The 16,200-nt window shown below is 42.5% G+C and overlaps 1 protein-coding gene across 2 annotated transcripts in view; it reads left to right on the plus strand.

Moving 5' to 3' along the window:
* Positions 1 to 8,464, plus strand: part of Znf585a (zinc finger protein 585A) — a 27,311-nt gene extending 18,847 nt beyond the window's left edge. Inside the window, exons 3-5 of one of the 2 annotated variants that reach the window (XM_029556498.1) lie at positions 1,697 to 1,823; positions 2,574 to 2,666; positions 3,614 to 8,464. In XM_029556498.1, coding sequence (XP_029412358.1) covers positions 1,697 to 1,823; positions 2,574 to 2,666; positions 3,614 to 5,919 — 2,526 coding nt within the window. In that variant the 3' untranslated portion in view covers positions 5,920 to 8,464. Of the gene's footprint in view, positions 1 to 1,696; positions 1,824 to 2,573; positions 2,667 to 3,610 lie in introns of both variants that reach the window. The other variant, XM_029556497.1, reaches the window with a different exon arrangement.
* The last annotated feature ends 7,736 nt before the right edge of the window (positions 8,465 to 16,200 follow it).

The raw sequence follows: 16,200 nt of genomic DNA on the forward strand, positions 1-16,200 counted from the left end.
GAATTTGTCAGACCTTCAGCACCAGATTGGAACTACTGGACATCCAGCCTTGTGGACTGAGCGACTATGGCATCTCAGCCTGTCCAGTGTGGTGCAGCCATTGTTGGACTACTCGGACTCTATCCTGTGAGCTAAGCTGATAAATATATATATGTATATATTCATTCTACCAGTTCTGTTCCCGAATTTGTCAGACCTTCAGCACCAGATTGGAACTACTGGACATCCAGCCTTGTGGACTGAGCGACTATGGCATCTCAGCCTGTCCAGTGTGGTGCAGCCATTGTTGGACTACTCGGACTCTATCCTGTGAGCTAAGCTGATAAATATATATATGTATATATTCATTCTACCAGTTCTGTTCCTTTAGAGAACCCTAATACAAGCAGCATAGGGGAGAAGGGGTCTTTTGGCTCCCTGTCCCAGGACCCAGTCCATTATGTGGAGAAGTGAGGGAGACAAGAACTTGAGGTAGCTAGTCATCTCCTCAGTCAAGAGAGAATGAATGTGTGTGTGCTTACTTGTGCTCAGCCCCTCTGTACACCTAAGACAGCCCAGGAGTCCCTGCCTAGGGAATGATGCTGCCCACAGTAGGCTGAGTCTTCCCATATCGTGTACATAACCAAGACAATCCTCCCACAAAAGTTTCCACAGGCATCCTGATCTAGACAATCCCTCACTGAGATTCTTTCCAGATGATTCCAGATTGTGTCAAGCTGACAATTCAAACTCACCATTATAGTGCCTAAGGTGATGATGGATATGCTGGGGTCCTCTCACCTTCTCCCTGCAGAGACCAGTCCTTCTTCCTAGATCTGAACTGACTGCTACCCCTAGGCTGGGAGGCTGTGGGTTTCAGTACAATGTGGTGTTTCTGCTAGTCCTCTGATGTACTCCAGCACTCTTCTTTAGTTAGTTCCATCAAAATATAGTTGCTTATTTGTTGCTTTGACCATCTTTCATGGTGGGATGATTGTTACGGGTTCTATTTGGCAATCTCACTGGCATATTCTACAGAGACATTTAAGATTTTATTTTTATTTTTTAAAGTGTGTGACTTTTAAGATACTATTTTTATTTTTTATTTAAGTGTGTGTACATGCACCTGAGTGCAATGCCTGTGTTGAATCCCCTGGAGCTAGAGGTGGTTGTGAGCTGCCTGATGTGGGTGCTGGGACCTGAACTTGGGTCCTCTGGAGAGCAGCAACTGTTTTTAACCTCTGAGCCATCTTTCCAGTCCCTCCAGGAGCTTTTAAAAAGGAATTAAAGAGGGCAAGAGAGATGTCTCGGCAGTTTAAGAGTATGCATGCTCTTGGAGAAAGTTCAATTCCCAGCACTCATGTTGGGTGACTCACAACCTCCTGTAACTCCAGGGGATGAAATGTCCTCTGTGAGCACATGTGTGCACACACATAATTAAAAATAAAATAAATCTGGGACTGGAGAAATCCCTCCATAACTCCAGTTCCAGGAGATCCTATGCCCTCTTCTGGTCTCCCCAGGAACTGCATGCATAGGTGCAGGCATAACACTCTTACACATAAAATAAAAATAAATATAGAAAAAAAAGGGAAATTAAAGCTAAGTCTTTAAAAGGGCATTAAAGACAGAAACAAAGTCCATATTCTATATTCCTAAATATAGTTTTCCATCTCTGACATCTGACTATACACTGAATAGGAATTTGCCCTTACAGGGATCAGTGTCCTTCATGGATGTGACGATAGACTTCAGCAGAGAAGAATGGCAACACCTAGACCCTGCTCAGAGAACCCTCTACCGGGACGTGATGCAGGAGACCTACAGCCACCTGCTGTCAGTAGGTAAGCTCGGCCTCTTAGATATCTGAAAGGAGGCCTCACTGTTTCCCTTCTCTGTTGGATGCATGCTGTGAGGCATCTTAAACATGTCAAGGTTTTGTCTTGGATTGATCAAGATCTTTTAAGGATTTATTTTATGTGGATGTATGTCCACCATATGTGTGCAGGTGCCTTCAGAGGTCAGAAGAAGGCATTGGATCCCCTGGAACTGGAGTTACAGGTAGTTCTGAGCCACCTGCTGTGGGTGCTAGAAACTGAACCCAGGTCCTCTGCAAGAGCAGAAAGTGTTTCTACTGCTTAGCCATATCTCCAGCCCCTGATCAGGATTCTTTTATCTTCTTTGTGTGCTCTAAATATTATTCTGTTCATAGAGATATGTGGTTACTTAAGCATATACTCTTGGGTGAAAAGATGGTTCAGTGGTTAAGAGAGCTTACTCCTCCTGATTACCTGACTTTGATTCCCAGCACCTACAGCAGGTGGTTCACAACCACCTGTAACTTCAGCTCTGAGAGATCTGTCACCTCTGGCTTGTAAGGGCACCTGCACACTCATGCACATACACAGACACACACACATATGTCTAATTAAATAAGAATAAATTAAAAAGAGAATAAAGTCTTATTGAAGAGAAGACTTTACTGATTGGTTTCAAAAACTGAGTGGCTGGACCTAGTCTTTTTTTTTAAACTTTTACAAAAACTTTATTGAGAATTTCATTGGACCTAGTCTTTTATCATTTTTTGTTAACAGGATATCAAGTTCCCAAACCAGAGGTTTTCATGCTGGAGGAAGGAAAGGAGCCATGGGCATTGCGGGGTGAGAATCCATATCAGCGCTGTCCAGGTGAGTGACCACAATACCTGTGAGGTAAGGGCTCCTCAGCAAAGCAAGAGAGAGAAAAATCTCAGCGGTCTCAAGAAAGACGGGCACCTTTGAAATGCTCTTAAGATGACTTCAGTAGAAGGTTCTCAATTTTTTTGTTTTGCTTGAGGACCCTTGACATTAACTTTTCAAGTAACTAAAAACCTCCTATGTCATTTCTGTTATCTTCTTCTAGGCTTTCTAGATTCTAGATCATGTGGCAATCTGCCTCATTCTTTATTATTCTTATTTTCTTTGACCTACCCCACACTTATCCTGAGTTTCAGTGAGGATTCCCTTTTCTCTCTTTTGCTCACATCCCTCTCCCTTCCCACTGGAGGTTACTGTTTTATATGATGGAAATATTTTAAAATTCACCTATGTTATAAAATTTAAAATAACCAAGAATGGTGGCCTTAATCCCAGCACTCAGGAGGTAGAAGTTGGTGGATCTCTGTGCGTTTGAAGCCAGCCTGGTCTACATTGTGATTTCCTGGCCAACCAGGGCTACATAGTGAGACATTGTCTCATAAAAAATTAAATTAGTGCTACGTATCATTAGCTTATAGAAATGCCACTTTGCTCTGTATATCCTGTTATTTGCCTTATTTTCTTTATATCCACCCATATGTAATCTATCCACCTAGTTTATTTCCCTTTGGCTGTTGAATTGTGTACTTGAATGTTTCTGGTCCATCACCACCTTACTCATCAAATTATTTAACCTTACCCTTTCCTCTGGGTTCACCTTGGATGAGCCATTTGTACCCTGCCCTCTACCCATGGCTAATTGTATCTCAAACTAAAATCACTTGTTTCTTCTTTAAGAAGAAGAGTTTGGATTTACAGCAGGAAGTTCTTAAAAGCCTCTTTTCACATTGAGCAATAAGATGGTTTTACAAATGTTTTCTTTTATTTCATTCTAGAAGAATTTCAGCAGATTGTTGACCAGAAAGAGACCTATCAGCAAACAGAAAATAAACCAGCAAGTGATGTTGCTTTCATCAAGATACTGGCTACAGAGAGTCATGAATATAAGGACATTAGAAAAATCATTCATGTGAGCCCAAACATTTTTCTTCCTTCTTCAAGATCATATCGGTGTGAGTCATTTGGGAATGGTCTGAAGCATAATTTAGATTTGCACGGTAATAGAAATAATCCATCAAAAAAAATTAAAAAGATAGCTGAATATGGCATATTTTCTTCCTATTCTGACTGGGACCATAATCAATGTGGAAAAGTCCTCAGTTATAATCAAGTACCTTGTCAATATCAGAAAATTCACATTGGGGAGAAATCATATGAATATGCTGAATTTGGAAAGATCTTCACCCAGAAGTCACAGCTCAAAGTACATCTGAACTCTCATATAGGAGAAAAACTCTATGTATGTATTGAGTGTGGGAAGGCTTTTGCACAGAAACCAGAATTCTTTACACATCAAAAAACTCATACTAGAGAGAGGCCCTATAAATGCAATGACTGTGGAAAGTCCTTTTTCCAAGTATCTTCTCTCTTCAGGCATCAGAGAATTCACACAGGAGAAAAGCTCTATGAATGCAGTGAATGTGGGAAAGGCTTCTCATATAACTCAGATCTCAGTATACATCAGAAAATTCATACAGGAGAGAGACACCATGAATGTGTTGACTGTGGCAAAGCATTCACACAGAAGTCCACACTCAAGATGCACCAGAAAATTCATACGGGGGAGAGGTCCTACATATGTATTGAATGTGGACAGGCCTTCATCCAGAAGACACACTTGGTTGCACACCGAAGAATTCACACTGGAGAAAAGCCATACAAATGTAGTAACTGTGGGAAATCCTTCATTTCCAAGTCACAGCTCCAGGTACATCAGCGAATTCACACAAGAGTGAGGCCCTTTGTATCTACTGAATATGGGAAGGGCTTCAGCAATAGTTCCAATCTCATTACACACAAGAAAGTTCAGATTCGAGAGAAATCTTCCATTTGCACTGAATGTGGGAAGGCCTTTACCTACAGGTCAGAGTTAATTATACATCAGAGAATTCACACTGGCGAGAAACCTTATCAGTGTAGCGACTGTGGAAAAGCCTTCGCTCAGAAGTCAGCCCTCACAGTGCATCAAAGAATCCATACAGGAGAAAAATCGTATGTGTGTGTGAAGTGTGGGCTGGCCTTCATCCAAAAAGCACACCTGGTTGCACATCAGATAATTCATACTGGAGAAAAGCCTTATAAATGTGGTCACTGTGGGAAACTCTTTACTTCCAAGTCACAACTCCATGTACATAAACGAATTCACACAGGAGAAAAACCTTATGTTTGCAGTAAATGTGGAAAGGCCTTCACCAACAGGTCAAATCTCATCACACATCAGAAGACTCATACAGGAGAAAAATCCTTTGTATGTTCAAAATGTGGAAAGGCCTTCACTCAGAGGTCAGACTTGATTACACACCAGAGAATTCATACAGGAGAGAAACCATATGGATGCAGTACCTGTGGAAAAGCCTTCACCCAGAAGTCACACCTCAATATACATCAGAAAATTCATACTGGAGAGAGACAGTATGAGTGCCATGAATGTGGGAAAGCCTTCAATCAGAAATCAATACTCATTGTGCATCAGAAAATTCATACAGGGGAGAAACCCTATGTGTGTACTGAATGTGGAAGAGCTTTCATCCGAAAGTCCAATTTCATTACTCATCAAAGAATTCATACTGGAGAGAAACCTTATGAATGCAGTGATTGTGGAAAGTCATTTACCTCCAAATCTCAGCTCCTGGTGCACCAGCCAATCCACACAGGCGAGAAACCTTATGTGTGTGCTGAATGTGGGAAGGCCTTCAGTGGCAGGTCAAATCTTAGCAAACACCAAAAAACTCATACTGGGGAGAAACCTTACATCTGTTCTGAATGTGGGAAGACCTTTAGACAGAAGTCAGAATTGATTACACATCATAGAATTCATACTGGAGAGAAACCTTATGAGTGTAGTAATTGTGGGAAATCTTTCACCAAGAAATCGCAGCTCCAGGTACATCAACGAATTCACACAGGAGAGAAGCCTTATGTGTGTGCTGAGTGTGGGAAGGCCTTCACTGATAGGTCCAATCTGAATAAACACCAAGCAACTCACACCGGAGACAAACCCTATAAGTGCATAGTCTGTGGGAAAGGCTTTGTTCAGAAATCGGTGCTTAGTGTGCATCAGAGTATTCACACTCTAACAATATGAGGAAAAACTCTGAGGACATATCTTACTATAATCTTTGACTCCATGCAACAGGATAATGTGTATATTATTGTGTGGGGGGTTTTTTGGGGGGAGGGTCTTTTTGAGACAAGGTCTCCCTGTAGCCCCAATTGGCCTGGAACTCACTATGTAGACCAGGCTGGCCTTGAACTCACAGAGATCCACCTGCCTCTGCCTCCTGAGTGCTGGGATTAAAAGCGTGCATCACGATGCCCAGCCGTATAATGTGTATATTATTGTAAATAGAAATGCCCACATGACAGTGTCACACATTACTGCTCAGAAGAATACCTTGGAGATGGTACTGTGTGTGTGTGTGTGTGTGTGTGTGTGTGTGTGTGTGTGTGTGGGGGGTGTAAGGCACTTTCTACATTGCTGAGAAGGAATTGAATCAATTTGGTGCAGTAGAACTTTTTCATGAATAATACAATGGAACACTGTTACCACGTTCTTCAGGGGAAAGATTGTGTTAACCCATGTTAATGAGAATCCTGTTGGTGGACTAGGTACAGTGCCAACCAGTTGAATGGTAAAACCATATAATACACACAACAGTGATAGTCCTGTCTTCTGTAAGTTATTTGTTGCAGAACACATTGTCTAACAGAGCTGTGGGTGTGATTTCATTCTTTAGTTGAATCTGATATACCTGTACATATTCAATCACCCATTGAGTACTTGTACATACAAAGAGATACCATAGGATCAGTTGTGGCAGTACATACTTGTAATCCCAGCCCTTGGGGAGCTGGGGCAAGAGGATCACTCTTGAGTTCATGGCTAGTCTGAGATACAAAGGGAGACCCTGCCTCAAAAAATATGAGAGAGAGTAGAGGGGAGGGGTATATAGACTGACACAAACTTCAGGGACTGTAAGTGGTCCGTACTGTCACACCAAGACCTGGCACCCACTTTATTAGCTGCCAATAATATCAAGGATATCTGTCACAAACTCTTACATTGCCTTCTGACCCCTGGCCTAATGTGTTTTGAATCCCTTTTACCCTCAACTTTGAAAGGGAGAAGACTTGAAGTAAGAATTTTCAGGTCACCTGGGTCAAAATCTCATCACAGTTCTTTACACTCATTTGCCTTCCTTAATGATTGACTTTCATAAAACTCATTAGAATAACCCTGGGGTTGGGGGATTTAACTAAGTGGTAGGACACTTGTCTAGCAAATACTAGATCCCCCAGCTTGCAGTGGGAGGAGATACACATCCCTAACCTCTCCCTCAAACACATCAGTTGAGTTCCAGCTTCCAGGCCTTTGTGTTTGTCATGCCTCTGCAAAGAGCACAGTTCATGTTATCCGGTCGCTTGCTCCTTCATGCCTTTCCTCCAGTGACACCTCCACCCAGCCCGTCCCTGCCTTTCCTGCCTACTTGGTTCAAAATTCTAATCCCTCTCCTTTTATCCTCCACAGCACTTAACTGCCTTGTATATTTTGCTTTTTTGTCTGAGGCACTCACTAGAATCTTTTCCCTATTCGTCATGAGTCTATGCACATGCCTGAAGATGGGCATTTTGGAGTGTTGACCCTGGCTTATACCAGTTCTCTGATCTTTTCTACATTGCAGCATAGGAGGTGCCAACAGGGAGAACCAAACTCCCTAAACTGTGCCAGGCATCTTCACCTCCAGTCTCTACCTGAGCTGTGCCTCTTCCTAAACCTAAAAAGTCAATATAAACCTTCCAGATACTAATTTGCTTAAGGAAACTGGGAAATATGTGGGTGCTTTTTTCCCCCAGATCCCAAAATGATTCTAAAATCCCAAAGTATCAGATCCAAAATAATAAAAAAGAAAGAAAAAACCAGGTGTGGTGGTGCATGCCTTTAATCCCAGGACTTGGGAGGCAGATCTCTGAGTTTGAGGCCAGCCTGGCCTACATAGCAAGTTCCAGGCCAGCCAGGGCTGCTCAGTGAGACTATGTCCAAAACCAGACACAAAAAGTCCAATTATCCTTACCCCTACCTGCAGAGTTCTAATCCATTCCGCTAGAGAACCCAAAGTATAGTCGCTTATCCCAACTCGTCAAGTGTCAGTGGTAACGACGGGTCAAGAGGAGATAGATGGGTGGGTCATCTTTGAAAGTTGGGTAATCACCCCAAAGTAGGGAGCAAAGGGATGTAAATAGAACAGAAGTGAAAGCTGTGAGGGTAGGGTTCAATCCTGGCACCAATAATGGTTCACTTAATGAGTCTGGGCATGCCAAACAACTTCCTCTATTACCGCACCTATAAAGTGGGATTATTGGAGGATGAAGTGACTTAATTTGATCCACATGAAGCAGGACCAGCAGAATCCAGTGAGGGTTTGCTGTTTTTATCTTCAGATATGTTGGCATAGATCTGAGCATCTACAGGCCCAAGTCTTGTGTAGGGAAGCACATCTTTTTGTAAACCAGTTTCAATTTTCTTTTATGTTTATCATAATGCAATATAGTGCTAACATACACATATATATGCATAGTTTTAAATTTTATTTTTATGTGTATGTGCACCACGTGCATGCAGTGCCCTCAAAGACCAGAAAAGGGTGTCAGATTCCCTGGAATTTGAGTTACAGGAGGTTGTGAGCTGCTTGATGTGGGTACTGGGAAACAAAGCTGGGTCTTCTGTAAGAGCAGCAAGTGGTCTTGATTACTGAGCCATCACTCCAGCCCTACATAACACACTTTTTCAAAATACTTTTTTTCAAGTTTTAGGTCACAGGAAAATTAGGAGTGTGTTACAGATTTCCTATGTATCCAGGTATCACCACATATGAGTCTCATGATTATCAACATTCCCCATGAAAGCAATACATTTGTTACAATTGAGGAACCTATACTGCTACTCACTAGCACTCCAAGTTTACATTAGGAGTCATTTTAAAAAAATCTATTCTTTGGGGCTAGAGAGATGGCTCAGTGGTTAAGAGCACTGACTGCTCTTGCAGAGAACCTGGGTTCGGTTCCCAGCACCCACATGGCAGTTAACAACTGTCCATAACTCCAATCTCAGGGATCTAATTCTTCTGCCTCCGTGGGCATTGCACAACACCAGTGCACTTACATGCATGCAGGCAATGCACTCATACACATGAAATAAAAATAATTTAAAAATCTATTCTCTGACAATTTCATAAATGTATATACATACCTTGTTCTTAATCCTAAATCTCACCATACTCCCAAATCACTCTCCTAACAAAACTTCCCCCTTCCTCACCTGAATGGCCCCCTTCTGGATGCCAGTCCATGCCAGTCCAGGTAAGTCTAAGGCTAATCCTAGGGACATATGGCAGCTTGGTGCTCTGGGCCTATCAGCACTCTCTTTTTTTCTTTAAGTTGATCAATCCAAAATTAGGGGAGGGGTCCGCCCCTATACCACCAAGAATACTTTAAAAATTCAGGCCCTCCTAGGAGGCTTTGGATTCGTTTCCAAACTCCAACTCCACTCGTGGAGACTGCTTCTCTGCTTTTGTTCTGCTGTGTATATGCTTTTTCATTTTTAATAAAATTTGTTTCCTGTTGCTGTCTGCTGTGTCTGAGGGTCTTCCTGCTTTTTTTTTTTTTTTTGTCTTTATCTCCCTGTAGCCCCAGCTGTCTTGGAACTCACTATGTAGACCAGGATGGCCTCGAACCCCCAAAGATCTGCCTGCCTCTGCCTCCCAAGTGTTGGGATTAAAGGCGTGCACCATTACGCCCGACAATTCTTTAATTAAAAAAAAAATATTTCAATTTTTAATTTTATGTGTGTGCATGTATTGCCTACATATAGGTAAGTGCACCTGTGTCCCCACGGAGGACAGAAGAGGCTGTCAGATCCCCTGCCATGTGGGTGCTAGGATTCGAAACTGGGTCTTCTACAAGAATAGCCAGTGTTCTTAACCACTGTGCCACCATCTCTCCAGCACCTTTAATTTTTATTTCATGTGTATGAGTATTTTGCCTGCATATATGCAAGTACACCCGTGTCATGAAATGCCCAAAAGGGCCAGAAGAGGGCATCAAATCCCCTGGACCTGGAGTTGAGGATGGTTGTTAACCACCATGTGGGTGCTGGGAATCGAACCTGGGTCCTCTGCAAAAGCAGCCAGGGCTCTTAACCACTGAGCCATCTCTCCAGCTCCTTTTTAAATTCTTTAATTGGTAAAGAAAATGAACCCTATCAAGACCCTTAGATGGCAATATTCTTGTCTCTGCCTCCACAGTGCTAGGATTACAGGGGCATGCCACCATTGTCCAGATTTTATGTGGGTGCTGGGGATCAAACTCTTATTCTCGTGCTTGTACAACAGGCACTTTCTGATCAAGTCATCCCCCTGGACCCTGTTATGTTTTTAGTCCTTCCTCTTACATGTATCTAATTTTGTTGATGTATTTTTGATTATTGTAAATCAGATGTTTGTCTCTTGTTCTTTTCTCACCCATTTCCTATTCTCCTTTTTCCTTAAAGATTTATTTATTTATTTATTTATTTTTAAATTATGTCTGTGTTCCCACTAGACCCCAGCTGGCCTGGAACTCACTATGTAGAGCAGGCTAGCCTCAAACTCACAGAGATCCACCTGCCTCTGCCTCCCAAGTGCTGGGATTAAAGGCGTGCACCACCTTGCCCGGCTAAAGACTTATTTTTTATGTGTTTAACTGTTTTGCCTGTATGTGCACCATATGCCTACAGTGGCTGTGGAGGCAGAAGACGGTGTTGGATCTGCTGGAAATGGAGTTACAGATGGCGAGTCACCATCTGGGAACCAAACTCAGGTCCTCTGCAAGAGCAACTAGTGCTCTCAACTCTGAACATCTCTCCAAACACAGCCCCCTCCAGCTTCCTTCCTTCCTTCTTTCCTTCCTTCCTTTCCTACCTTCCTTCTTTCCTCTGTGTGTGTGTGTGTGTGTGTGTGTGTGTGTGTGTGTGTGTGTGTGTGTTGTTTTGAGACAGGGTCTCCCTGCAGACCAGGCTGGCCTTGACCTCACGGACATACACCTGCCTCTGACTCCTGAGTGTTGGGAATAAAGGTGCGTGCCACTATACCCCGCCCCCTTTCCTTTATTAGTGTTTATTTTGCAATTCTGGGGGTTGAATCCAAGGCCTCACATATGCTACCCGAGTGCTCTACCACTGTGCTACATCCCTAGACCTCTTTTTAAAGTTTTTATTTATCCTTGTATTTTTTTCTTTTTCCCCTTTTTGTACCCCATTCTTTATTTCTTTTGTTTACTATTTTTACTTTTACCCTAAAGAATGTTTAACTTTGTAGCTTATTAACATTATTTTTATGTCTTCTGTTCTATAGTCAGTAGTAGTATAGTAGTTGGCTTTAATAACTTTTACATGTATTTCAATATCTGGTTCAGTTTGAAGTGTTTGCTGCTACAATAGCTTGCTAACTCCCGTCTCAGCAGCACTGGGGATTAAGCACTCAGGAAACTACCCACTGACGATTCCCTAATAAAACCAGAAGAGATATGTATTTCCATAGATGCTCAAATTTCAATATAAAAAAACATGAAAAAGCAAGGCAGCTCAATGCCTCTAAAAGCTCATAATTTCTCAATTACTGATTTCAAAGTTACCAAAATGTTTGAAATGCTGGACAAATAATTTAAAATTCTACTTGTCACCAGGCATGGTGGCACACAATTTAATCCCAGCATGTGGGAGGCAGAGGCAGGCAGATCTCAGTGAGTTCAAGGCCAGCCTGGTCTGGTCTACATAGTGAGTTCTAGGACAGCTGGAGTGCTGGAACCAGCCGACCAAGGCAAACAGCACCTGAAAAGGGGAGTGAGGATGAAAGAAAAACAAGAGACAGAAAAGATACTTGGGAGGACTGTCAGTAGAGACTGCAGCCCCGGGTTATTTTAGCTTAGCCTTCTTATACAGTAGAACATCAGATAGCCACAGTTTGCTTAGCTGAATTAGCATCAACAGCTCTTTTTCCCCACCTCTATCTGAGGGTCAAGGAATGGTCAAATACTTGTTGTGAATTCAACCATTTAACCATCTTCCCTAAATTATCAACACATTCTTCCTGACTTGGCAGAACAATTCGGTACTTGCGTGCGAAACACAAAAACTCTTGAGTCAAGGCAAAAGGTCATAAAGTAAACAAGCCTGCCATAGCTCAGTGTACATAATGGCGGTGCTTATACTAATAGCTCCCAACATCTCCCCCTTTTTTATTTTTTATAACCCCAGATTATGCTATATCCAGGACAGAAGGACCATGCCTGTCTTAGGTTGTCTTCTGCTAGAGCAAAGCCTTACCCATCACCAGCACGTAGCTTCTGTCAGCTACGCTCTGTCTTAGGTTGACTTTCTCCCAGAAGATCTTACCCGTCTTTGACTACTGGCCTCCGATAGGGGAGGGAGCGCAATCTCATATCATGCACAGCAGCCTTGACTTGCCACAAGGATTTCATAAATAACTTTACTGCCACCAGAAGAAAACAAAGACATAGGAGGAAAAGCATGCCAAGTCCTGCTAAACCACTCACAATGGAAGTGATAGAGGACCACAATGGTAAGGTGGCTCTCAGCTGATTTAGAATATCTGTTGTTGTTTTCACTGCATCATCAGGTGTTTTGAAGTGGGCCAAGTGATTAATTGAGAGTAATTCACAGTCACTACTATCTCTTTTGCTTCCCATATTGCAGGGTGCAGTATTGGTGGATCAGGAACATAAGTCCAATATAACTCAGCCAAGATCACTTGTGGAAACATCATCATCAGCCACATTTGCTGCCTCATCATTCTTTTCCACTTCTCTTTCTGGCACTCACCCAGTGAACCTCACCAGCCTTTCTGGCAGCCACCTGGCTCCATCCGCGTCCTGTGGAAAAACACAAACATGCCCTCATCCCCATATCAATACAGGGTCAGGGGCCATTCCATTGTCCAGTTAAAGGATCCTTCCACCTGACTTGGGCATAGGTATCCTGTGACCGAGGGTGCCACATTCTATCTGCCTCAGAACAGTCATTTTTTGTCCAAATTCAAAAAATTTAAAATGAAAAGAGTATGATGTAAGAGATTACTTGGTGTCTGGGGATATAACTCCCCCTTTTTTAGTTTATGTAATTGTGCTTTTAAAGTGCCATGAGCTCTTTCCACTATACCTTGTCCTGTGGGTTATATGGTATCCCAGTTCTATGCTCAATGCCCAATTGCAAGCAGAAACACTGGAACCCCTGACTGGTGTAGCCAGAGCCATTATCCATTTTTATAATGTTAGGGATCCCAGCTATGGAAAAGCAAGTCAAGCAATGAGTTATAACATTTTTTGTGGCTTCCCCTGTTTGTGTAGTAGCCATAATAAAGCCAGAAAATGTATCTATTGTAACATGTACATACCGTTGCCTGCCAAATTCCGCAACATGAGTAATATCCATTTGCCACAATTAGTTAGGCTTTAGCCCTCTAGGATTAACTCCATAATGAGGAATGATTTGTGTTTGAGGACAAGATGAACACTGTCGTACAATTTGTCTTGCAGCTTCCCTAGTAATGTGAAATCGTTTTCTCAAACTTTGACTATTTTGGTGATGAATGGCATGAGAATTTGTAGCACTCTCTACCTGAGTCAATCCTGTAAGCTGAGTGGCTAAATCCACCAAGGCATGCCCCAAAGCTAATGGTCCAGGAAGACCACTATGCACCCTTAGATGTCCTATATAGAAAGGATATTTTCTAGATTTAATACTATTTTGCACTTGTCTTAACAGCAAACAAATTTGAACATTCCCCATTTCAATAAAAGGCACTGTTTCAATTTCCTGTAGAGCTTGAGCTACATGATGACTGTATAGAGATTGAAGGGTGTTGAGGCCATAAGCTGGAACACTGCTACTACAGCGTGAAGTTCCTCTACCTGTGCTGATGCAGGGGAAATTTAAGAAGAATAACTTTCCCCATAAATCACATAAGCTGCATGTCCATTAGAAGAACCATCAGTAAACACTGACACAGCCTGGGGGACGGGACTAACCTTAACTATCTTAGGAAATACCAACTCATGCATATTAGCAAATTGTAATAATGATTCTCTATCTGACCCATATAATTAGCAAATGCAATTGCCCATGAATCTACATTTTGAAACAACCATAGCAATTGCACCTTAGTGTAAGGAACAATAATTTGAGCAGGCTCGGCTCCAAAGTACCGACATGATTCAGTACATAATTGTTGGACCAAGGCTGCTACGGCCCCATAATAAGGATTAATCACTTTGACTGGGGAAACTGGTAGATGCATCCAAAGAAAAGGGCCGTTTTGCCAAAGTACAGCTGTAGGGGTGTGAGTGGTAGAAAAAACACAACCCATCCAGGGCCGGCTATAATCTACATAGGTAACTTTTTGTTGTTCAATAGCATTTTCTACTAATTGTAAAGCTTGAAGAGCATCAGGAGTAATTATCCTGCTAGAGCCTCAGATGGGGGCGAAGCCAATTTATGTCTCCTAACAACCTTTGAAAATCATTCAACGTTTTAAAATTATCCTTCCTAATTTGTATTTTTTGAGTCTTAATTTCTTTGGGATACAGCAGTTTTCCTAGATAACTGAATGGAGCTTCCCTCTGTACTTTCTCAGGGGTGATAACTAACCCGTAACTTTTCAACCCCTTCTGCAAGACCCCATAGGCAGACAATAGCAGTCCCTCAAGTCTGTGAGCTAGAAGTATATCATCCATGTGGTGAATAATACATACTTCAGGATATAGATATCTAGTCTGTGCTATAGCCTGAGCTACAAAGTTTTGACATAAAGTAGGACTGTTGGCCATTCCTTGAAGTAAAACTTTCCAATGATACCTCTTCATAGGCTCCTTAAACTTTATGGAAGGCACACTGAATGCGAATCTCTTGCAATCTTGAGGAGCCAAGGGAATCGTGTAAAAACAATCCGGCAGTAATGCACCCAACAGTTCCATTGTTTTATTGACTTCTCTCAAATCTTGCAACAATCTCCATTTGCCTGACCTTTTCTTAATCACAAAAATAGAATTCCAGGGTGAATTAGAAGGTTCGATATGTCCGCTATCGAGCTGTTCCTGCACTAACTGCTCAGCAGCTTTTATTTTTTCCTGGGTAAGAGGCCATTGATCCACCCATACCGGCTTTTTGGATTTCCATATTATAGCATCAGCATGAGGTGCAGGTTGTTGAATGGCCTCTGTTAAAAATATCCTAGCTCTTTCGTATCTAATTTTTTTGGACACATTTGTAACGGTGCCTGAGTTCCCTGCCCATTTCCTCCTAGCCTGGCTCATAGAAGCATTCCTTGATTAAACATTTTCTGTGAAACCTGCTCATTGGGACTATACAAATAGACCCCCATCCTACTTATCACATCCCTCCCCCAAAGATTGACAGGCAACCCCTTCACAATGTAGGGAGTAAAGGAACCTTCATGTCCCTCCAGGTCCTTCCAATGTAGCTCATCACTACTTTGATATGGACTCTCACTTTGCCCTATGCCCCGGAAACTTGTCATGGAGGTATGCTTTGGCCAGGCTGAGGGCCACTGCTCTTTTGAAATTACAGACACATCCGCCCCAATGTCCAAAAGTCCTTTAAATCTTTTCCCATTAATAATTAGCTCCAACTCAGGTCATTGTTGACTGATAGCTTGTAGCCAATAAACATCAGAGGAACCAAAACCACCTGCCCCTCTATGTTGCTTTTTACTATTCTTGCAACTGTCAACCAGAGGGAGCAGGAGCAATTGTGCCAACCTTTGTCTGGACTGTACTACAGCAATTCCTGAGGGGGAACAAGTCATAATCTTAATTTCACCTTGATAGTCTGAATCTATCACTCCAGGAGCTACCAGAATTCCTTTCATGGTAACACTACTTCTTCCTAATACCAATCCCACCATTCCTTTTGGCAACGGCCCATACACTCCTGTAGGTATGGCTTGCAATTCCCATGTCAGGTGTTAATACTGTGTAGGTGGAGGCACTGAGGTCCAGGCCTGCACTTCCTGAGGTGGCCCTGAAGAGGTCTTGAATGGATCTCCCTGCTGATCAACTTGCTCCATACCTGGGAAGACTTGAAATCCATTCACTGACTCTCCTCGCTTTACCGCGGCCCCAATGGCCTGTTGTAGTGGTGACTGAATGGTTCTAAGCAGGTACCAGATTCCTGCCGAAGACTTCTGAACCATGGCAATCATGGGAGGCACAACAACCTTCTGTGGCTTGGGAGGACGAGGATCTAATCCTGCTATAATAGTGAGTGTTGGGGTGGTCCTAGCTCTTTCCTCCTTGC

This window comes from Nannospalax galili, unplaced genomic scaffold, assembly GCF_000622305.1.
Source record: "Nannospalax galili isolate Female #2095 unplaced genomic scaffold, S.galili_v1.0 scaffold886, whole genome shotgun sequence".
Classification (NCBI taxonomy): Eukaryota; Metazoa; Chordata; class Mammalia; order Rodentia; family Spalacidae; genus Nannospalax; species Nannospalax galili.